General features: G+C 39.1%; 1 protein-coding gene across 4 annotated transcripts in view; it reads right to left on the bottom strand.

Annotated features, from left to right (window-relative positions):
• Nucleotides 1-7679: 7679 nt before the first annotated feature.
• Nucleotides 7680-24168, bottom strand: part of ASAH2 (N-acylsphingosine amidohydrolase 2) — a 73380-nt gene continuing 56891 nt past the window's right edge. For 3 of the 4 annotated variants that reach the window (XM_024563426.4, XM_045197796.2, XM_053923372.1), the window contains exons 17-21: nucleotides 21772-21867; nucleotides 19584-19730; nucleotides 14545-14604; nucleotides 11797-11885; nucleotides 7701-9852 (exon numbers count right to left, since the gene is read on the bottom strand). In XM_024563426.4, the coding sequence (XP_024419194.2) occupies nucleotides 9663-9852; nucleotides 11797-11885; nucleotides 14545-14604; nucleotides 19584-19730; nucleotides 21772-21867 (582 nt within the window). In that variant the 3' untranslated portion in view covers nucleotides 7701-9662. Of the gene's footprint in view, nucleotides 9853-11796; nucleotides 11886-14544; nucleotides 14605-19583; nucleotides 19731-21771; nucleotides 21868-24168 lie in introns of those variants that run through there. The other variant, XM_045197797.3, reaches the window with a different exon arrangement.

Raw genomic sequence — 24168 nt, 5'->3', positions numbered from 1 at the left:
AACCTTGGCCTACTGGGATGAACAAACCGAGCTACTGAGCTACCCAGCCAGAGTGAAAGTGTTAGTGTCCTATTACTAACTTAAGAAGTAGTAATAGGACAATTAGAGTCTTTTACAAAGATGAAATGGCATATGATCCCAAACACCAAGGTAAGTTACGAATAGATTATATTTCTAAAAGTACATAACGAAACCATTTAAACGCTAGACCAAAAAATGGGTAAATTCCTTTAAAACTTAGAAGCAGAGTAAATTTTGTGTACTTTTACTCAAAATGCAGGCACAATACAACAAGAAGAAATATATGGCTAATAAAAAGATAAATTAGCACGGAGAAATGTTACAAACTGTAAAAAAATTACTAATAAAATTCTGAAGAAGAGCCAATATACCAAGCACATAAAGAGCAGGTAAAAATCAATAAAAATATCCCTAATTTCAAACTATGTTACAAAGCTATAGAAATCAACACTATGGTATTGGCATGAAAACAGACACACAGAGCATTAGAACAGAATAGAGAGCTCAGAAATAAACCCATGTACATATGGTCAATTAATTTATGACAAAGGAGCCAAGAATATATGACAGTTAAAGGACAGTCTTTTTAATAAACGGTGCTGGGAAAACTAGACAGTTACATACAAAGAATGAAACTGGGCCACTATTTACCATACCAAAAATTAACTCAAAACAGCTTAAAGATTTGACTATAAGACCTAAAAGACAAGACCTAAATCCATAAAACTCCTAGAAGAAAACATGGCAGTAAACTCCTTGACATAGGTTGTAGTGATGATTTTTTGGATTTAACACTGAAAGCAAAGGCAACAAAATCAAAAATAAACAAGTAGGGACCACAATAAACCAAAAAGCTCTGCACAGCAAAGGAAAAGGCATTAACAAAATAAAAAGAAAGTCTACTGGATGGAAGAAAATTTTTATAAATCATATGTCTGATAAAAAGTTAATATCCAAAACATGGAAAGAATTCATACAACTCAATAGCAAAAAAAAATCCAGTTAAAAATGGACAGAGTATCTAAACAGACATTTTTTTTCAAAGAAATACAGATGACCATCAGGTACATGGAATAGTACTCAATATCACTAGTCATCAGAGAAAGGCAAATCAAAACCACAATGAGATATCGCCTCACACCTGTCAGAATGGCCATTTTCAGAAAGAGAAAAAAAAGGAAAGCCCTGGCTGGTGTGCCTCAGTTGGTTGGAGCACCATCCCATAAGTTGAAGGGTCATGGGTTCAACCCAGCCAAGGCACACGCCTGGGTTGCAGGTTCAGTCCCCATTTGGGGTGTACACAAGAACCCAATAGGGGTGCATACAAGACCTCAATAAGGGTGCATGAGGCAGCCAATCCATGTTCTCTTGGGCATCAATGCTTCTCTCCCACTCTCTCCCTCCCTTCCCTTCTCTCTAACATCAAGAAGCATGTCCTCAGGTGAGGATAAAAAAACAATAGATAAGAAATAACAAGTGTTGGTGAGGATATGGAGAAAAGGGAACACTTCTACACTATTGGTGGAAACGTAGATTGGTACAGGCCCTATGGAAAACAGTGAGGAGGTCCCTCAAAAAAATTAAAAATAGAACTAACATATGACCCAGGAATTCCACTTTGGTTATTTATCCAAAGAACACAAAAACATTAACTCAAAAAGATATGTGGACTTCAGGCCAAAATGGAGGTGTAGGTAGACACACTGTGCCTCCTCGCACAACCAAAAGAAGGATAACAACAAATTTAAAAACAAAAAATAACCAGAACTGCCAGAAAATTGAACTGTATGGAAGTCTGACAATCAAGGAGTTAAACAAGAAACATTCATCCAGATCCATAGGAGAGGCGGAGATGGTCAGCTGGGGTGGAGAGGACTCAAGGCGAGGCAGCAGCTGGAGGACCAGGGCAAGTGATGGCTGGCAGACTGGGCGGTCCCACATTTGTGTGTGGATAAACCAGGAGGAACGACTGGAGAGAAAGAATGAGCAACCCAGGGTTCCAGCACAGGGAAATAAAGGCTCAAAGCCTGTGACTGAAAAAACCTGTGGGTTTTGCGGCAGCAGGAGAAACTCCCAGCTTCACAGGAGAGTTTGTTGGAGAGACCCACAGGGTCCTAGAAGGTACACAAACCCTCCCACCTGGGAATCAGCACCAGAAGGGCACAATTTGCTTGTGGGTAGCAGGGATGTCACTGAAAGCCAGCTGAAAGTTGAGCAAGCAGCACTGTTCCCTCTCAGACCCCTCCCCCACATGCAGGGACAAAACACAGTGACCTGGGTTACCCCACCCTGGAAAATACCTAAGTCTCTGTCCCTTACAATGTAACAGGCGCACCAAGATGAAAAAATGACCCAAATGAAAGAACAGATCAAAGCCCCAGAAAAAATACAACAAAGTGATGAAGAGATAGACAACCTATCAAATGCAGAGTTCAAAACACTGGTCATGAGGATGCTCACAGAATTAGTTGAATATGGTTGGAAAATACAGAAAAAAAGTGAAGGCTATGAAAAGTGAAATAAAGGAAATGCACAGGGAAACAACAGTGATGGAAAGGAAATTGGGACTCAAATCAACAGTTTGGACCAGAAGAAAGAAATAAACATTCAACCAGAACAGAATGAAGAAACAAGAATTAAAAAAAAAAAAAAAAAATTGAGGAGAGGCTTAGGAACCTCTGGGACATCTTTAAACATTCCAACACCCGAATCATAGGGGTGTCAGAAGGAGAAGAGGAAGAGCAGAAAAATTGAAAACTTATTTGAAAACCTAATGAAGGAGAACTTCCCCAATCTGGCAAAGGAAATAGACTTCTAGGAAGTCCAGGAAGCTCAGAGAGTCTCAAAGAAGTTGGAACCAAGGAGGAACACACCAAGGTACATCATAATTACATTAACCAAAATTAAAGATAAGGAATCTTAAAAGCAGCCAGGGAAAAGGAGACAATTACCTACAAAGGAATTCCCGTAAGACTCTCAGCTGATTTCTCAAAAGAAACCTTGCAGGCAAGAAGGGGATGGAAAGGAGTATTTGAAGTCATGAAAGGCAAAGACCTACATCTAAGATTACTCTATCCAGCAAAGCTATCATTTAGAATGGAAGGGCAGATAAATTGCTTCCCAGATGAGATAAAGTTAAAGGAATTCATCATCACCAAGCCCTTATTATATGAAATGTTAAAGGGACTCATCTAAGAAAAAGAAGATGATCAAAACTATGAACAGTAAAATGACCACAAACTCACAACTATCAACAACTGAACCTAAAAAAATTTAAAAAATACTAAGCAAATAACTACAGAATGGGAGAAAATATTTACAAACCATGTGAGGGTGATAAGGGGTTAATATGCAAAATATATAAAAACTCATACAACTCCACAATGACAACAAAAATCCAATTTAAAAATGCGCAGAGGACCTGAGAAGACATCTTCCCAAAGAAGACATACAAATGGTTAACAGGTACATGAAAAGATGCTCAATATCATTAATTATAAGGGAGGTGGAATCAAAACCACAAGAACATCATTGTTTATCATCAAAAAGACAAGAGAGGAGTAATGGAAAGGACATGGAGAAAAAGAAATCTTTGCACTGTGGGTGGGAATCTAATTAAGTAGACGTTTATTTAAACAAGAAGTAAGTCACCCATAAGGAGAAGAAAAGTCACTATCGCTATTTTTTGCAATACCTTTCTATGACATGAATGAAACCATTTTCTGCCTTAATTTAAAACTGGCACTGCCAAATTCTTCAAGTGCATCATGACTTCTTCCCAGTTTCACCTCCGTGTAAACAGGAAGAGGGACTCCACACTACCCTGTCCTGTATTTACTGCAGAGCTTATACTATGTGCAAAACAAACTGGAGCGGACAAAACAGCTCAGTTCAATAGGAGCTGAGAATAAACATGCATAGTTATTTTTGTCCTGATTCTGTCATCTTATAAATATATAATAGATATTCATAATCTTACCCAAAACCCATAAAATACCAATTCCCACAATTATAAAATGTTTATTCTCCATAAAGTTTTAGTTAGAGCTTTGTCATAGCTGGTTTATTTGGCTTTTTATATGTAAATTAGTTTCAGAATATAGTCTTTGACAGTGATAGATGACACTTATAAGCAAGCAATGATAGATAGAGACCAGTTGCCATAAAGTGACCATATTGTCCAGGAGAGTAAAGTACAGACATAATTACCAGGTCCTCTAAACTGGAAGTCACCCAAGAATCTCTTTGACACATGCCTAAAAGAAGCAAAAATTAATCCATTGGGTGTTGCGTGTGTCTCCCAGGAGTGCCATCACAAAGTCCCACACACTAGCGGCCTTAAACAACAATAACACATATACTGTCTCACAGTACTGGAAGCTAGATGTCCAAGATCAGGGGTTGGCAGGTGGTTTACTGGCAATCTTTGGCATTCCTTGGCTTATAGACACAGAACTCAGGCCTCTGCCTTAATGTTCTCTTTGCACACTTCTGGTGTACCCTTCTGTTGTCATGGCATTCTTTTCATAAATACATTAGCCATATTGGATTAGGGGCCTGTCCTATCCCAGGATAGGCTCATCCTAACTAACTGCATCTGCACGGACTCTATTTCCAAATGAGGTCACGTGCTGAGGTTCTCAGGATTAAGACTTCAACATATCTTGTTGGGGCACACAGTTCAACCCAACAGCCCGAGAGTGAAAAAGACAGGAATATGGGAAGGATGGAAGGAAGGAAGGAAGGAAGGAGGGAAGGAAGGAAGGAAGGAAGGAAGGAAGGAAGGAAGGAAGGAAGGAAGGAAGGAAGGGTGGAAGGATGGAAGGAAGGAACGAAGGAACGAAGGAACGAAGGAACGAAGGAAAGGACTAGCAAACAGCTGTCGTGTTGAATAGGAAAGCTCTAATAAAACAGAGAACACAATCAAGCCAATCTTTTCCAACACCTGAAGGGTGGTAGATCTGTTTTCCTCTGGTTAATGTTGAGCCAATAACCCAGGCTTCTAGTTTGCTCTTTATCCTAAAACACAACCAGAAAAAAATCAACAGAGGCTGAGTATCTGATAATTTGAAATTATACTTGCCAAGGTACTTTAAATTTATGTGGGTGGGTCCATTTTTTAGTATTTGTACATACCTATAACATACAAATACGTGATATGTATTTATAGACTCCATCTAAAGGGATAGAATGGTCCTTATTGGCTGTATTTGCCAAATTAGTAGGTATAAAAAAGCAAAGAGAAATCAAGATTTGAAAACATAGGATGGACAGAAGCAAAAGAGGTCTTTTCATAAAGTTAATTCCAAGAGTCAGGGTTATTACCCATGAAGACAGAGGCTAACACCCAGTTTGGTTCACTGGAAACCAAAAGCAGTATCCTTGTTATAAAAGGTGTGTTTCATTAGTATAGTAAGAGGGAAATACATTCAAGCCCTCTACGTTATAAATGAAGACCCTCAAGAGAGAAAATGTTAATACAAATGTAAAGCCAAATTGCTATCCAGAAAGGCAAAGTTCAGTGTGACATCTCAGACCACTTTTCCCTCGTACTCTACACAGCCTTGACAAACTATTTGGCAACGATCTGCCTAGAGTAGTCTACTTGTCCCGCACACATGCATGTATATACACGCACACAAGTATCTTTCTCCTAGCCGTCATAACCTTTAAACCCCAGTTTAGAGGTTATTTCTTCCAGGAAATTTTCCACAATATCACTATGACCACGTAAGGTGTTAGACCATCTCTACCGCCCTAAATTACTGTTGCAGTATGGGTCACCCCGTACAGAATTGCCTATTTACCTGTCTGCTTCTTCTATTAACCTTGAAGCTCCCTGATGGCAGCAATTTGCTATGCCTTCATCATTATTCTATCTTTGGGCCTTAGCATAATGCCTGCCACTCGGTGCATAATCAGTATAGAGGTGCTCAATGTGAACTTCCTGAATGAATGCATACATTTTGCAATACAGAAAATGAGTACTGTCATCATCAGGGTTCCAAGATGCGGTCTTTCCTAAACCACATTTCCCAGAATAAAACTAGCTCCAATCATTTCAAGGAGCCATTAAGTTGATGGTTCACCTTTTGTGGTCACCATTAAGGCTGGTCACAAATAGACTGCTCTATCCTTTACCCAGTAAGATGTGAAAACGGATTTGCATCACATCCAGGTGGAAGGTTTAAGAGCTGGTGCATGATTCCCCTGTCCACATCCCCCAGTCATTTAAGAACATATCCCTGTTCCTTAATCAAAAAAGCAGGCTATGAATGGGAGCCTCCGTCAGCCTGAGTTCCTGGTGACAAGATGTAGAATAGCTGACTTTGATGAACATATCGTGGGGTTGAGAAATGCATTTCCAAAGGTGCAGCACAGCAAACATATTTGGGCTGACAGACACACTCAGGGGACAGCTACTTCCACCATCTCTTCTTTCTTGCTCCGAGAACTTGCCTCCCATTCTAGAGGCTAAAAATGCCATCATGGCACAATTCTGGACAAGCAAATGTAGGAAATTCTACTTGTGATTCTACAAATACTTTCTTCCTTCCAAAAAATTGGTTCTGAAAAGAATTCTACTCTTCCTTTTTGCTGCTTCATGCAATTGTATGAAGACATGAGGTAGTCCCAGGCATCTTTCAACTGAGGGGACGAGACTAAGAGTTAAAGTTAATGTGTTAAGAGAAAAGGCCACAGACTCATAGATATAAAGCAGGATGACAGCCAAAGGCTGGGAGGCTGGGGGTGGAAGGATCAAGTGAAAGGGAAAAAGGACTCATGGACATGCACGACCAGGTGGTGACTGCAGGGGGAGGGGGGTGTTTAAGGGGGTTAAACGATAATGGAAAAAATATGATTAAAAATTTAAGTCAAAAAAATAAAAATAAAATTATAGCTCAATGACATATTTTTAAAAAGTAGAAGTTCAGCCAGAATAAAAAAAGGAATGGCTGTATTTACTTATCTTTAGTTGATTAAAAAAAATAAGCCACTGACGTCATTGAGTGGCTACCCACACCTGAGACTGTCACCTATGCTGTAGGATATTGCAAATGATTTCAGTGTTTGGGTCCCTGCTGATCAGGAATAGTTTCTTAGTCATAGCTGAATGTATTCTCACTAATCCTGTGGTAAATATGCAAATTTCCCTCTCTGGTTTTCCATACAACATGAATTTTCAAAAGCCACTGTAAACCAGCAGGTCAGATCAGGATACCTGGGAACCAAAAATACTATTTGAAAGAACTAGAGAAATGAAAAAATCATCTAACACTGAAATCTCCTGGCTAAAGATTACCTGTATACAGATATTTAAAAAGGACATACACTTGCTTATACTGGAGAAGAATTAAGAGAGTAAATGGGAAATAGATATTCACAAGTATATTCATTCTTAGCGTCTTTGTTTAGAACTGGTTTATGAAACAATTTTACAATTAACTACCTGCCTAGGAAACTCTCAGTTGCCCTAGTTGTAAAAAAATGTCAACCATATGTATTTTGCCAGCAGTAAATCTTTGGAGGGCAGGAAGGAACTGATGAAGTGGTTCCCTGATGTTTGAGTGGTTACTTACACAGATCATTTGTATTGCTTTCCAACCTGATTTCCATGGGATCCATCACCATTTGTTCCACTTCTTAAAAAGAAAAAAAAAGTGTTCATTTATCTTCATCACCTCTCATTAGAAAATACTTTCCCAAGGGTAATTATTTTATTAAACATTCTGTTCAATATTGACAATTTATGTAATACTCATTGAAAAATATAGAGGGATCGTACAGTACTTTTCAAAGAAGTCACAGCATCCTTAAAACTAGAGTTAACGGAGTACAACAAACAAAACACAGACACTTTGACACCAGAATCAAAATCTCCCAAAGAATTCTCCCTCCAGTCTAACCCCCTTTTTCCACATTCTCCATCAGTTTCGGGGGATTTCTCCACATGGTTGGGCTCCAAAGAGCTGCAGCCGCAGACACAGATTGAGTCTATGCGTTGACATTGACAGATCGGATCAGCCCCTTTATGGTGTCCTTTCACGCTCCAGTGATTCACTGTGGTACCTGCAGTGCAGAGTGCTGACTCATCAAAAAATGTGGCAGGTCCATTCCAATGCGTGTTCAAGTCTCACGTACATGGATGTTAATATTATCATTACTAAGGCCATTACTATTTTCAAACTTTAAAGTTTGTTTTTGAAATAAAGGTTGATTTTTCCCTAAATTGCTGAATGTTTTACATACATGCAAAAGCATGACTTGGTTTTTGGAAGTTTATTTTACAGCCTGCAAGCTCCCAGTTAATTGAATAACTTTAAATGCAATTAATACTGTCAGGCAATCAATATCATTGTCATCATATCTCATTCTTTGGGACATAAGGCTGAGTGTTTCTTAATGCCCCAAAATAACTTCAAAATAGCTTTTTCTAAATTGTCTTGAGTCTCTTTCTTCCAAAATTAGAGTACCCAACACAGATGATATATGAGAAGTGACTTGAAGATTGCTGATTTTTAAATGCCTACCCAGAATTTGGGTATTGAATTGATTATTTTCTCCTTCAAAAAAACAGTCTCCTTTGACACTCACACATGCATCCCAAATATGATCTCACTAACTAAGCTCACTATCACTGTACCAGGCATTTGGACAATGCTGAGTATGAGCACAAGCCTTGAATATTTTATTATTGAATGGGTCCGGGAGTGAGTGACTGAGTGAATGAGTGAGTGCGGGAGAGATAAAAGAACAAATGAAGTGGATTTAGAGCCTCCCCTTTGAGGACTCCCTTCCAAGTCAACACCACTGTTTTAAGACATACACGAATAGCAAAGATTTGTGGTAAATTCGACTGGGGAAAATAGTCAAAATCACTGAGAACAAGTCTTGGGAATAAGAGACACAATTTAGTGGGATAAGGGCACTTAGGGAAACACAAGGCATGATCAAAATACCACGTCTCGCTTTCTGTAAGTGGGCTCGAAGGCAATTCCGGAAATGCTGTGGGCATCAGTGACAATCGGGATTGGGCACGTGAACTCAGAGTGACTGCTTTGAGCGACTACGGTCGACACAGAAAAACTGGCGTGACAATTTTCATGCTGCTTTCTCTAGTTGGGCGTATATATTTATGGTCATTGTTCATATGATATTTTTAAATGTGACTGGGGGAAAGGTCTGGTAGCTTCGTGCTAATCTTAAAGTTATAAAATTTCATTTTCCCACCTGCAAAATGAAGACTCCAACTAGATGTTCTCTTTAAATTTTTCCAGTGCTAACACTCAATAATTCTATAAATAAATAAATAAAGTTTGTTCACGCATCTTCAACCACTCTTACTAACATTTCCGAGGTTTCATGTTGGGGGAACTATTGCTTTAAATAGTCACAAGTTCCCAAGGGAAATCATGCTGTAGACCATGAGGTACAAAACTGCTAGAGCAAGGGAAATGGAACACATACCTATGACACACACACACGCACACACACGCCCACAACACACCTCTGTCCCATCAGCAGTAAACTTCAAACCGGGACAACGATAGAGGCATCATAATGGCTTACATTCATATGAAATCAGTTATGTAATTTATACAAAGCAAATGCTATTCTTTAAATGCTGTGTCAGCTTTTCACTAAGTAGTTGCAACTTCAAAAGCAGAGGAAGTGCTTTCAAATGAAAATATGACAGCGGGCTTGAGAAAGTCCTGCTTCCGAATGTGTCCAAAGTATCTTATTCTGTAGATTCCAGGCTGGGCAGTGTCTGGAATATGCCATTGTATCGTTGCATTGCTATGCCCCAGTAATCCCTTGTGCCAATAGAAACTGTTGATAGGAAACAAACAAACAAATCAAATTTTACTCTTACAAAATGTGGGGTTAGAGAAAAAATATGATTACTCATTAAATGAACATTCAGGGAGCCCCTACCATAAGCAAGGCACTAGTCTAGATATTCAGAGTATAGCAATGAACAAACCAGACATAAACACTTAGTTTCTAGATCCTAGAATCTACCAGAAGACCTTTAAGGAATAGCCACTTGTAGAAATACCTTTGCTTGATCCACCTTTCTAACTACCTAAACTCAGTCCATCCCAGGAAATCTTCCCTGATATTCATAACACAGATATCTCTTGCTTTAGAACTCCTATACCATCCTTTTAGCCCTTGTCATCTTGTGCTTCAACTGACACTTTTCACATCTAGATTCATTTGTTAAAACATATATTTCATGAGCATATGTGCTAGCCTCTATTCTGAGGACACACTAATGAGCACGACAGACATGGTCCACAGTTTCTGTGTTTCTCAGTGACAGAAGAAAGACAATAAGCAAGTAAACCACAAATGATTTTAAAAATGATACATGAAATGAAGAAAGTAGGGCAGAAGTATGTCTAAGGAGCAGTCATTTAAACTGAACCCACACATGTTTAGAGGAAGAACATTCTAGGCAGAGGATACAGATACTGCAAAGTGTCTGAAGCAGGAGCAAACTTGGTACAGCCCAGGAACAGAACGCAGGTCAGTGGAATCAGGAAACGGTAAGCTGTGGAAGTGTGGCTGAGATGATAGAAACAGATGGAGTCGGACACATTGGTCCTTACAGACCATGACACAGTGTTCAGATACTCTTCGGGATACAGGGAGGTACAATGGGCCAAGGGACTAATATCGTCAGTCAGGTGGAGAGTAAGTCCCCTGAGCACTAGGTAGGGGTGTGCTCGCCATTCTGTGTTTCTCGGCCATAAGCCCTGTGTTCTCAATAGACAGTGGGTGGCACTACTGCTGCTGAGCAAGGCGGGCAGCTATACGTAAGCTCAGCGTTGACTGCTCTTCTGATCTTGGGCTTTTGAAAATAAGTCACCCCTTTTTACTCTCTGTACATCCTTGAGCTAACAATAAATATGTATTTATTACTTGTTTTTAAATCACCTAGATCTGGGAGTCCTTAAGATCAGAGGAAAAAGTATGCCCATCGAAAGTATGTCTATCAAATGGGCCACAGCAGAGTCAAATCTCTATTTTCAGTCAACCACGTGAACCAAACCAACATACAAATAATCGCTTAGTTTAAGGTTATCTGAATTAGAAAAAAATTGCCCAGTTTTTTCTCATTTCCATACCACTGTCCTGTGGCGAAATTTGTAACGTTGGGAACAGAAACATTTTCTTACTTTAGACACGCTTTTAAATCTTCAAGATATCTACTCAGCTCAGCACTGTGTGTGGTAACAAAAGCCACAGCGATAGGTCCCTGGGGAGAAACTCTGTGGGCATATTTCCTTCTTGAGCCAGTAAGACTTAAACACTCAGGCTCTCGTGTTTTCGTCATTCAGATGAAGAATCGCTGACCACATACAAACACATAGCACATGTCGGGTACGGACTCGTTATTTTTCCAGAAGGAACGTCAGGCTCTACAGAGCCATCTCATTGCCTTCACCCAGCACCCCTTTCCACCAGTTTGCAAGAAGGCTAGACAGCTTTTAGGAGTAATGTCTTTGACCATGGGAAAAAATTAACAGATGTTTATAAGAATGGAGGCCATAACCTCCTTAGCACCTAATCTTACAAAAGCATACCTCACAGTTTTGCAGAAAACTAGAATCGAAGTCTAATAAATCAACCAAATATGGCCAGACAGCTGGCAATTTGATACCGTTAATATCATGTATTGAGCCAGTCTTCCCATTTGTCTTCCCTACATTACTAACAAGCTGTTTTCCAGGCTCGAAAGACAAAATATTCAATAGACGTGCTCACCGAGTCTCCCAGGAGGCATCGTTATGTACCACCTGCCATCCCATTGAAGAATTCTCATATTTCTCCACGGTGAGGAAAGTCTGATGCGTCTGCAATGCAATTAATATACCTGATCAGACACCTGATCAGTCACAGAAGCAACGTGTCTGTCAACACACCCCTTGCTGACTTCGTGCGAACCTTCCGATACCTTGAGTCAAAATGTGTCAGCATTTCACCCAAACTCTTAGGTGTTCCTCTTTATATTCTATGCAATCTTTTCACAGTGTTCATCTACCCAGTCTATTGAAATCCATGACTTTTTAAAGAAAATTAAATAAAGCATAATTTCAGAGCTGATAGCAAACTTTGGAAATTAGGGCAGAGAAGAGACAACATAAACTCTGATACTTAAAAAAGGCATAAGTCAAACCTTTTCATGGCATGTATATTGATCTGTGTTCCAAGAGTTTCTCTAGTCACCTCACAATTTAGGAGAGAAAATGGGAAAGTCTCCTCATCTTTCCATCTCCAGGTGTATGCATTATTAGGAAATATACCTCCCCAAGTGAAAAAATTGAAAAGAATGCATAAATCCTTTGTCCTGGGGTGCTGAAAGAAACTCCTTTATTTTATCATGGATTTCTAGAAAGCTCATCATAAGCAAGTTTTATTTTCCCTTTGGAAAATTGCTATAATAAATTATTTCAAACCAAGAATTCAGCTTCAAATAAAGCACAGATTTGAATAATATAACAAATCAAAAGATACAAAGGCTTTAAGTCTCCTTTTTTCCACAAAAATCTTTATATTGTGGTCCTTAAGGGTATGGCTTATGTCCAATTCACACCTTTGTCCTTCACATCCCATTATACCTGCCATTTACAGGTATTCAAATAAACTTTTGCTGAATGGATCACTTAATTGCATCTGGGCCAAGGGATTATTTCAAATACTTTTCCAGTTATTCAACTGATGGATTATATTCAATAAAGAAATTTTCATAACCATGGTGACTTGTAAAGAGAGCTACTTCTGGCCATTTAGGGCAGAGGAACACTGGGGAGTTTTAGATGGGGTAGCAAACGGAGTGGGCCCTGGTTCCTGAGTCTAGAGTACAGACCTACTCTAGAGAACAGGTCTACGCTACCTCATGTCTGAATCCCATGACTACCCTTTCCCCTCCCAGCCTCAATCACTGCCAGAGGCACAACTAGTTAATGCAAGTTACCTAATCGCTCTAGACCCAAGTAAAATTGGGATGATAAAATGTAACTCATTGGATGGTAGCAAAGATTATATTTGACTCGTGTGATGATGTATATCAAGCACTTAGTGTAACACCAGAGGAGAGCGAGCATTCATTCGACAGTGGTGAGGATATGATGGGAAATTGTTTGGTGCCGAGTCCCTGAGCCTTCTTAGAAATTAATTTTACTCTCACTGTCACACTTTAAGAATTTTTTCTTCTGCTTCTCTGTGGCAATAATGATGATAGTATTAATATTTCTTCACCCTAAGGTTATCCAATAGCAGCTAAACCTACAGTTTTACTACAACACTTGGCTATCCTCAGAAAAGGGACGTGATGAACATGTAAGTATTCTGGCACAGCTCAAAGGCCTAGAGGCGTTATTTCAAACACGTATGTGTTCATTATCCAAGCAGCAGAACATTTCCCCCCAATGCCCTTTCAACAATGTCATATTGCTGCAATTGTTATCAACAGCAGTAATAATATTTTAATGAACAGCCCTGGAAAGGCTCATTTGGAAGGAAGCTGTTTGGGGGTGTAAGTGACAATGGGCCCAGGAAAGAATGGCTTATCAACAGAGTGAAGGTGTCCTCGGCCACAGTAAAAAAAATCTGACCTTGAGATCACTCTCATGTACCCTTCTTCCTCTATGTTTCTTTATTCTTTGAATTTTTACAAGTAGAATGTGTCTGTTTATTGCTTGTGTACTTATAACAACATTCTAAGGGAGCTGCAGAGGAGTAAAATCACTTCATTTTATTCACAGATATTATATATACATAGGTATATATATACTTTATCATATGCATATAATAAAACAAAAAAATATAAAATGAGACATAACAAACTATTAACAGTGATTACCTCTAAAAAGGTTGATGAACAGAGGGGCCCTCTCACATCCTATCTGAAGCACTCCTACATTATCTGGTTTTACATTAGACCTGTCCTTTTTCAAGGTTAATAAATTACTATGCTAGTATAGCCAGTAGCACAGAGTAGGGAAACGCAGAGTGCGAGACAAAGTGAAGCGCGTGGGTCTGGGCTCCCCACGGGGAGCGCGCCCCACGCAGGGTTCCATGACCACTCCGCAGGAGTAGAGGCAGGCGGGGGGACGGACAGGAGAGGAGCCAAAGAGGAAGTAAGGAGGAAGCAAAGGAACACTTCACTCTTCACCCTTTGATTATTTTTCCAAATTCAGTGGAATTCCTAAATTGGAACACATAAATGGGATTTTACTCAGATTTACATCTTCTCATCAGACAAGTAGTTTCCCCTTACGTTGTGTTATACGTGGTCCTAAGTAAAGACAGGTAAAGGTTTCCTGTGTGCTTTTCTACCAAGGTCCATTCCACATTAACTGTTCCCACTGGAAATGTCTCACACCTACAAAATCAGATGAAAAGCGAGCTGTAACATTTTGCCTTCCTGTTGTTAACCTCTAATGGGATATCCAAGTGAATGAAAGGCTGAAAGGTGAATTTAAATTTGTAAAAAGACTCACTGATGCTTACCCGGTTTTCTGCTGAATTCTTTGGGTTAGCACCTACAAATGTAACTTCAGCAACATCTCCCTGAAAATAAAAATTTATTTCATGAGTTCTAATAAAAGTATTTCTGCTGTGCATATCTATGGGCCATTATTTATGAAATATTCTAGGATTTGGGGTGCCTATATATATTTTATTCTATTTAATCAAGTGATTTCCTTCTGCAAATATTAGATACAATACCCTTGCAACAATGGACAGGTATGTTTGGCCAGCAAATTGCTCCACAATTGTTGCCAATGAATTTTCTCCTGGTGGACTCAGGCATTGATGAAAATGCAGAGCTGCGGTTAATATTCATGACAGCTCACTAAAGCGTCTCTTCAGCCTTTGATATTTTCTTACACCTCCCTCCCCCACACAGGTAGGAGGTGGACTAAATTAGATAAGAGCAGTCAAAACTTTCCCTGGATGACTTCTGGCTGCACTTACATACATAGGACAGACGGAGTGATGCAGTGTGTATCTGCTTCACCTTATACATCACTAAAGGTATTTTTAAAATAACAAATACCTATGCTCCCATCACTTACCATGGTGCACAAGACTGCAGATAAGGTTCCACCCACTCTTCCACCTTAAGCCCTCTCCCATCTACACACCCCAGAGATGGTGAGTACTCCTACTCACCCGCCAAGACCTAGCTCACATCCAAAACACTTCTTTAATTAAAACTTCCCACGGATTCGGAATCAGTGTTGACCCTCTGAACAGAGAAGACACGCTGCTCAGTCCTGAACCTTGCTGTTAACTCTGAATTACTGTCATCAATTAATTTTATCTCCTTTGATTCATTCTCACCAGCGAGATTATCAAATTAGCCAATCTTACCAACAGTTAGCAAAATGTGCCAACAACAATCAATTCGAATCTCCTGAAAAAATCCATATATCATTTATAAGAGCAATTGGCCCTTCAGCCAGTATTATGGTTTATTTAAAATATAAACTTTATATCTGGTACCTGGTTAGCCAGATTACCCTAATCCTAAAAGTATTCTTCTCCTTGATATTTTTCTACATTCACAATTCCCTGTTTACTCATTCATCTAAACTATGAAAAACAACCCCACCACAGATCCAAAATGCCAACTCAAAAGGAAGGGAGATAATGGGGGAAAGAAGGGAAGGGTCGTCAAGGAGCACGTATAACGGACCCATGGACAAAGCCAAAGGGGAGAAGGGTGGAGGGTGGAAGGTGGGAGGTGGGAGGTGGGATGTGGGGTGGGTGGGGCAGGGGAAAGCGGTGGCAGGAAAATGGAGACAACTGTACTTGAACAACAATAAAAAAAGGAAGGGGTACAGGCACTTCTGCCATGACAGAATGGAGGTCAGTGTGTCCTCTCCTCCAAAAAAGCAACCATATATGTAGACAAAACTATCAAAAATAACCATCTTGGCACTTCTGATATCACCCAAAAACTGAAAAGTGTTTATTCCTTGAAAATACTAAACTTAAGGGAAAAAGAGCACAAATCTTTGGTGTTCTAGACAGGGTGGCCCCCATCCTGTTGGCTCTATAATTCAACCAGAGTGGGGAAGGCCATGAAATCAGCAGCTTTCCTCTGCAGCCGGGAGGCACTCACATGATTTGGAATATAGTCGTTTGAAGTGCTGATCTCCATGGAAGAAAAACACAGGGTTAATGGCTAGACTGGTGGACTAGTCAGGGATTTAAGAGTGTGGGGGGAGGTAAGATAACCCCAGTGTTCTTGATAAGCTCTCCTCCTATCCTGGATTGACCAGAGGCTATAAGCATTCACACAAAAGACCAGAGTGGGCCCCAAACCACCCACACATCCCTGGCCCGTGGAGTCTTTGCGGAGATACAGAGGAAACATATGAGAGCCCAGTGGGAATTAAATGTTGTGGAAAACTGGAAAACAGTCTGAAGTTTAAATACAGACACCAGCCCCCATAAATCTATCAGCGGAGATTGAAATTCCTGTTCCCCGAGGTATCTAAGCACAAATTCTAACCAACATCTGGCTGAACATTAAGTGATGTAACCACAGGGCCAACACCATGAGAGCCAGACTTAAAAATAAAACAAAGAATAAAACAAAAGAACTGAGCAAAGATAGCAGCAGTCACACATTGCAAGAGAAACAGACTTTACTAATTTAGCCAAGTTTTAAATGAGCAAGCAAACAAAGCAATAATTCTGTAATTGAGAGGTAAAGCTAGAGTTGCCTCAATATATCAAAAAACATCTAGTATTCGACAAAGTGTTATGATATATACACACAAGAAATGAGCGGCCATACTAAGGGAAACAAGGCAGAAACTAAAACTGCCTCTCTGATCCAGATGTTGTGTTAACAGTCCAAGTCTTTAAAACAGCTGTTATAAAATGTTCTAAGAACTAATGTAAATCATGTTTAAAGAATTAAAGGAAAGTATAATGATAATGACTTAACAAATAAAGAATCTCAATGAAGAGAGGTAATTTTTAAAAAAAACAATTGGAAATTTTGGAGTTGAAAATCACAATGAAATGAAAAATCACTCCATGGGCTTAATATCAAATGTGTCATGACAGAGGAAAGGACAGATGAACTAGAATGCATCAATATAAAGTGTCCCATCTGAAGAATAGAGAGAAGATAAAATTAAATGAAAATTAACAGAGCCTCAGGAACACATGGAACAACATCGACAAAAACCAAAATTCATGAAACAGAAGCCCTAGACTTACAGAAAAGAGATAAAAGGACAAAAAATTTTGAAGAAATAATAGCTGAAAACTTCCCAGATTTGACAAACATTACCTTAGAGATCCAAGGAATTGCACAAATACCAAGTAGGATGCACACAAAGTATTTCATATTTAGACACATTGTAGCAAACTTGTGGCAGAAAGAAAAAAGAAAAATCTTGAAAGCAGCAAAAGAAAAATGATTCATTACCTACCAGGAGGAATACTTAGTAAGATCAACAATTGGTCTCTCATTAGAGAATAAAGGACAGAAAACAATAGGATAACATATTCAAAGTGATAAAAGAAAAAAAATTCTCAACCAAGAAGGCAACCTAACTATTCTTCAAAAATAAAGAAAAAAATAAAGCCATTCCAGATAGACAAAAATTGAAAGAATTTCTTGTTAGCAAACTGTCATAAAAAATAATACTAAAGGAAGTCCTCCGGGCTGAAAGGAAATGGTGCTACATGTTAATTCAAATTCTTTTTTTTTAAAGATTTTATTTATTTTTTAGAGAGAGGAAAAGGGAAGGCTAAAGAGAGGGAAACATCAATGTGTGATTGCCTCTCTTGTGCCCCCTAGTGGGGACCTGGCCACAACACAGGCATGTGCCCTCACTGGGAATCAAACTAGTGATCCTTTGGTTTGCAGGCTGGCTCTCAATCCACTGAGACACACCAGCCAGGGCTACTTCAAATTCTTGAAAGAAATAAAGAGCAGTAGAACTGGTCAATATGTGGGTAAATCAGTATTATGTGGAGATAATTTTCCATATATTCTCTTAACCTCTTTAAAAGGCATAAGATTATATAAAACAAAAGTTAAACACTGTATTATTTCATTTTTATATAAATATAATACATACAATAATATCACAAGGATAGGAAAGGGAAAAGAGATATATTGGACAAATCTTTTTATATTTTTTTGGAAGTAAGTTATTATATTGAAGTAGGTTGCAAGTAGTTAAGATGCATATTATAGATCTGAGAAAATAAAACACTGCATATATCTGGTCTCTAAACCCAAATTCTCAGAAAAATGCAGGTATCTAAAGACAACAGAAAATCTGAATAGGCCTAACCCAACTAAAGGAAATGAATTAGTAGTTTGAAATTTTGTCACAAAGAGAAGCCCAGGTCCATATGGCTTTGGTGATAAATCTCATCAGATATTAAAGAAGAAGTGATACCAGTCTTCTGCACACACTTGCAGAAAACCGGGAGGGAACACTTCCTCACTCATTCCTTGAGACCAGAGTGACCCTGACAAGGACAACATATGAAAAGCGTCGGCAAATATCCCTCATGGGGATGAGCACAAAACTTTTTAGCAAAATACTACCAAACCAAGTTCAACAACATATAAAAATGATTATATACCATTACTAATGAATATTTATTTAATATCTGAAAGCCAACTAATGCAATATACCATGTTAATGGAATGGAAAACAAAAACCTCATGATCCTCTCAGTAGTTACAGAAAAGCACCTGAAAAAAATCCAATACCCACTCTTCACAAAAACTCTCAACAAATCAGCAAGAGAAGGAAATAGAAAGAATCCTAAACAACAAAAGTTACACTTAATGACTGAACACTTTTCCTCTGAGGATTAGAAACAAGACAAGAATGGCCAGTGTTACAGCTTCTAGTCAATGTTGTTTTTAGAAATTCTAGCCAGTGCAATACGTGGGGGGCGGGGGGTGGATTAAAGGTATCCAAAAAAGGAATCCAAAAAACAAGCATTAAACCTGTTTTTATTCACAGATAACATCATATTATATGTAGAAACGTCTAAGGACTCCAACTAACCCCCTAAAAAATCTATTAGAACTAATACATAATTTAGCAAACTTGAAGGACATTATATATAAGTTGAAGGACAGTTAATATAAAATAATAGTGGTACAAATCCTGATTCATTTCTATGTGCCTTTGCTGTCCTTGATTTAAGAGACAACTTTTCTGAGCTCTAATGAATGATTCCATGACCACCCATTTAAGAAGAAAAAGAATAATTTGGATTTTAGAAATTCAATTTTACATAATTACCACCTGAAAAATAATTGTTTCCCCATTATCATGTTTGCAGAGCCTCTGCAGAGATAAGAACAATTACCAAAGTTATTGTTGCTAACAGCTGATGATCTATGGCATCATTAGAGGCAGATGCTGCCGTTGACAACATCTCTCCCCTCCCTCCCCTACTCCCCACCCACCCCCCTCTCCCCCGCCTTCCTGGTCATCCGCAAATACAGGCTTCTCTGAAGCATTCCAAGATCTCTTTGTGAATCTTACCACTCTGTACTTAGGATTCAACGGCTGCAGGACATCCCCAAAATTCTTGCCTATCGGTGCTTTGTCCGCAATATTAGGAATTAATGGAATTATCAGTTGTTTGAAAAATGGAGGCTCTGGACCTCTGCTCAGATTGGCTACTGTGTCCTAGAACAGAGAACACCTGCTTAAGGAGGGCACAACGTAGAGGCAAAGACGCTTTCCCAAGATCCCCATCCCCAGAAATGCCTTCATTAAAGGAATCCATCCCTCCCTCCCTCTCTGCCTCCAAGACCTAACTACTTTAACAAAATGTGAGCGGAGGTTTGCTAAAATGCGAGCCTAAGTGTGCATAATTTAAACTTTTGTCACTAGAAGAAAGTTTTGGTCATAGCAACACTTTCACTCCCCCAGGCAGTGAAGTTTAGCGATCGGAATGTAAGCCTGGAAGCAAGCTACACGGCTTTAGATTCTAGGCCAACCAGTTTTTAACTGTGCGACTTTGCAAAGGAGCCCAGCACATGGTAAGCCTTCATGACAAGACACTGTAATCATTCTTTTATTTTTAAAAAAGTGTTGAGCTTCTTTTGTCTAGCATCAGTCCCAAGGTTTTTTCTTAAATTCTCCTCTGTGCTGAGTAAATAATATAATAAATATATTTTTAATTTAAAGGTTAAGGTCTGTCTATATCCTGACTGTTTTAATCTCTGTTTTCTACAAAATTTGCCACCTTCCATAATGTCATCAAAATGCTAAATTTAATGCAAAAACCCCAAACTTAAATAGTCCTTTATAGGTATTTAATGTACTTTCGTAATTATTTTCTATAGTTAATCTTTACAATAGTATGTAACCTGTTATCATTTCCATTTCACAAATGAGAATTAGGCCCGGAGATACTCAGTAGTTTTTTTTTTTAATCATGTAACTAGTCTTAGATACATAACCATAAAATTCTGTGAAATGAATTTCCACAAAATGACTCATACTTTTATTCCTAAATATCACTATAAAATTTGAGAAATCTATTTCCATGGGAAGAGCTATAGACCTATGCCTACAATGAAAGTTAATCAGTGGTCCTCTCAAGGGATGGATTATAAATTTACACTTGTTCTGTATAATCTGAATATTCTACAAATAGTTACAGCTTCTATGAAGAAAAATAAAATAGTTCCCCTTTGAAAAAAGTATCAAACCTAAAATTAAGAACATTATGATGAAACAATTGAACTATATCCTGACACCTTGTATTGAAACTTCAAACACACAATAAGCAACTAATTAAGTGGGGGCAGATGACGACTGTTTGACCTACAGAAACAGCATTGTCCTTTGTTTCAGTTTAATACGTCCTAGCTCTTTGAAGGGCATTTATTATCTTTGCTATGCCGTAACCAGTTCACAGCCTTTTGGGGCTTAGGGGATATTACACAACGGTCTGTTTATTATTTTAACTCTTCATCCTGCTTGTTGACTAATAATCGGACAACAGAGTACAGTCTCATAAATAACTGTTCTCCAAGGAAAGATTTCCACAAGTGGAGTTCCTTTAGGTCAAGTTGCTTAAGTGCGCATGTTTTAGGTAGATATAATATTATGTGCGTTCCCAGGTACTGGTGAACTTCATCAAATAAGTTTCTATTTGTAGTCAATAAGATTCTATTGACCACAACAACTATTATTATTTGTGAACCACCAAGAAAGTAAAATCATGCCACCAATTATAATAGTAAGACTCCTATGATTGGAAGATGCACCCCAATTTCAGAGATGTAATAACATGAAAAATGGGCATCTCGGAATTGATGACCCACTCAGTTCTTGAAGCGACTGGAGAGAAGCTAGCCAGGGTTAGAGAGTGCTGATTCACCGCCTGGATCTAGTTATAATAAGCCCGATCACTTATCATCTCTGAACCTCTTTGCTCATCTGAAAAATAGGGGAAAAGTGATAACTTCCATGCTTCATATAATGATTGTGAGGATAATATAATACATGTGAAAAAAGCTACCACAACCAAAAGGCATTTACTGAATCTAAAATTACTGTTTCATTTCTTAGGAATGCCTCAGAGCCATATATATATATATATAATTTTTTAAATATAAAGGATTTTTAAAAACTGCACACTCACAGCTAAGGTTCTGTTTTGCCTCCCTCTGTGTCTCCCACCCCTGAGACGCATATGCATACAACTTTTGATTACCGTAGCAATGGCCTTAGCGAGGACTCTGAAGAGCTGGATGTAAGCAGATAGAGTGTGTGGTCCGTAAATTGTAGATGCTGCCTCATACCGCTGAACCTGCAGGGACCACAGGGGCAGTTGCACACCAGTCTGCATATCTCAGTGCATTTGCAGAGGTGTCCCACCTTAGGAGAGGAGTAGCGCTGGGACATCTCACGTAGCTCCAACTGGCATAATTCAAGATTAATTATGACAAAGGGAAGGGGTGTTTTCATTTCCCGGCTAAAGCTCATGGCTCCCATCAACTACTCATTAAAGGCAGTGGGTTCTCCTGGCTTATGCCATTTGGACTGTCAGCCCATTTAATCTACTAGCTCCTGAGTTTATGTCTATTTTAAGTACTTGTAATATAAATGCTTCCCCCATGGACACACCAGGAGAAAACAATGAAGAAAAATGATTCTTAGTAACTCCTGGACAAATTGGGTGGTGACAGTACAATCTGGGGAAACAACATTTCACCCCTCATAGGGCTATAAAACAGAACCCAACGTATCTCCTTTTACCCGAGCTCCAAGCCTTCGGTTGTTTCAAAGGAACCTGGAATTCATCAAATCTAAAATGGAGCTCATCACTCCCAATACACCAGCTTTCCCGGCAATGTTCTTTATCTCAGTGAATGCCATCCTTCCAGGCTCCCATGCCAGGGTCAGCTGGCGGTCATCAGGTTCCTCTCGCCCCCTCCTCCTGTGTCTTATGAATCTGCAAGTCAATGTTCCTTAAAATCTCTTGAATCGTTTTGTTTTGCTCTGTCTCTGCTGTTTTTACCTTGATTGTACCCGTACCTCTCACCGCAGTCGTAACTACAGCTTGGTACTCAGTTCCGTCCCCACGCTTGCCCTCCCAGTTCATTTTCTGCACTGCCATCCCAGTGATCTTTCTAAATCACAGATTTAATCAGAGAATTCCTTTCTTTGAATTCTGCGGGTTTCCCAAAACCCTCCTTATTGAGTCAAAGCTCTGTAGCACAGAGTAAAACTCTTCAACTAACCCCTGCCTTTCACTCTAGCCTGACTCACTACCCTCATTGTGCGTATTCCATGAAGCTCAACTACTTATGCGCTCTTACATGTACTAAGGCTGCCGCTCTGGACCTTGGCCTGTGTAGCTCCCTCAGTATGAAACACCTTCCCAAACATGTATTTATTTGCCTAATTAGCTCTTACTCACTCTTAAGAATTCAGACAGATGTTACATCTTCCAAAGAATCTGCCAGTCCCCAGGCTCAAATACTTAGTCTACACTGGTGCTCTTTCTCTTTTTTTCACACCACCTTGTGCATCCCTCTCACAAGAGCATACGTTCTAGTCATCTTGAGGTCGGGGAGGCAGGTTCTTATTCACTGTTATGCCCGCATATTGGCTAGTACTGTACATCCCCAACACATATCTGTGGAATGAATGAATGAATAAATTAACTAATTAATATTAATATTTGCAGGAGCATGTCCCTGAACCAGGAGATGAGTATGTAGGGGTCCCAAAACTTATTTGGGCCGTGAACATCTCTGGTTATCTGTTGAGGCCTATGAACCCCTCTCAGATTAATATTTCTAAATACATAAAATATAATGCATGCACTGACAAAGAAAACTGATCAGATTAAAATACACAAATCAAACAATAATAAAACAATTTTATGACAATAATATTTGTGTTCCTTTATTGAATAACAAGATCTAGTAGCAGATTGAATAACTACTATGATTTTAAAATAGTGATGAGAGTAAAAGATATTTCCAGATCTGAAATAATTCTGCATGATAGGAAAAATATCTGTAGTTCCTATTGGTGATGAAGTCAGAGATCTACTAATATTGTCATTTGTCACCTACATCCATAATTGGAGGAAATGATAAATAATAGTTATTGATAAATTAAAAATGAATAAATGAAAAAGTATTCCCATCCAAGTCTACCTCAATTCAACAGAACTTCCTAGAAGGCAGAGAGACCTTTGACCAAGTCAACAGAGGGCACAGGGTAGGGTCCACTGCAGGGCCCACTGAACATTGGCCGAGGGGTAGACTACACGCCTGGGAATAGGTGCAGATCCATTAGAAAGCGTCAATTGTGTGGCTCTAAACTGCTCTCATGTCAACTACTGTTGTTAGAAAGTAGTTGGTCTACTCTCTGTGCTACTTGTAAACACAGAAACACTGCTAGCCAGCAGCCTCCACTAAATCTCGGAGACTCTGTTTCTCAGTCTATGCCACGAATGTAATAAGCCCCTGCTCCTGGGTTTATTGTAAGGGTTAGTTAAGATCACATTGCAAGGTGTTTAGCTAGTGCATTCAATAAGCAGCAGCTGTCAGTGGGAGTTTCCCCGGATTCTACAGAACCATCATGGATAGAGTTA

Source organism: Desmodus rotundus, chromosome 4 (assembly GCF_022682495.2).
Source record: "Desmodus rotundus isolate HL8 chromosome 4, HLdesRot8A.1, whole genome shotgun sequence".
NCBI classification, from domain to species: Eukaryota; Metazoa; Chordata; class Mammalia; order Chiroptera; family Phyllostomidae; genus Desmodus; species Desmodus rotundus.
This window is presented reverse-complemented; position numbering and strand designations above follow the sequence as displayed.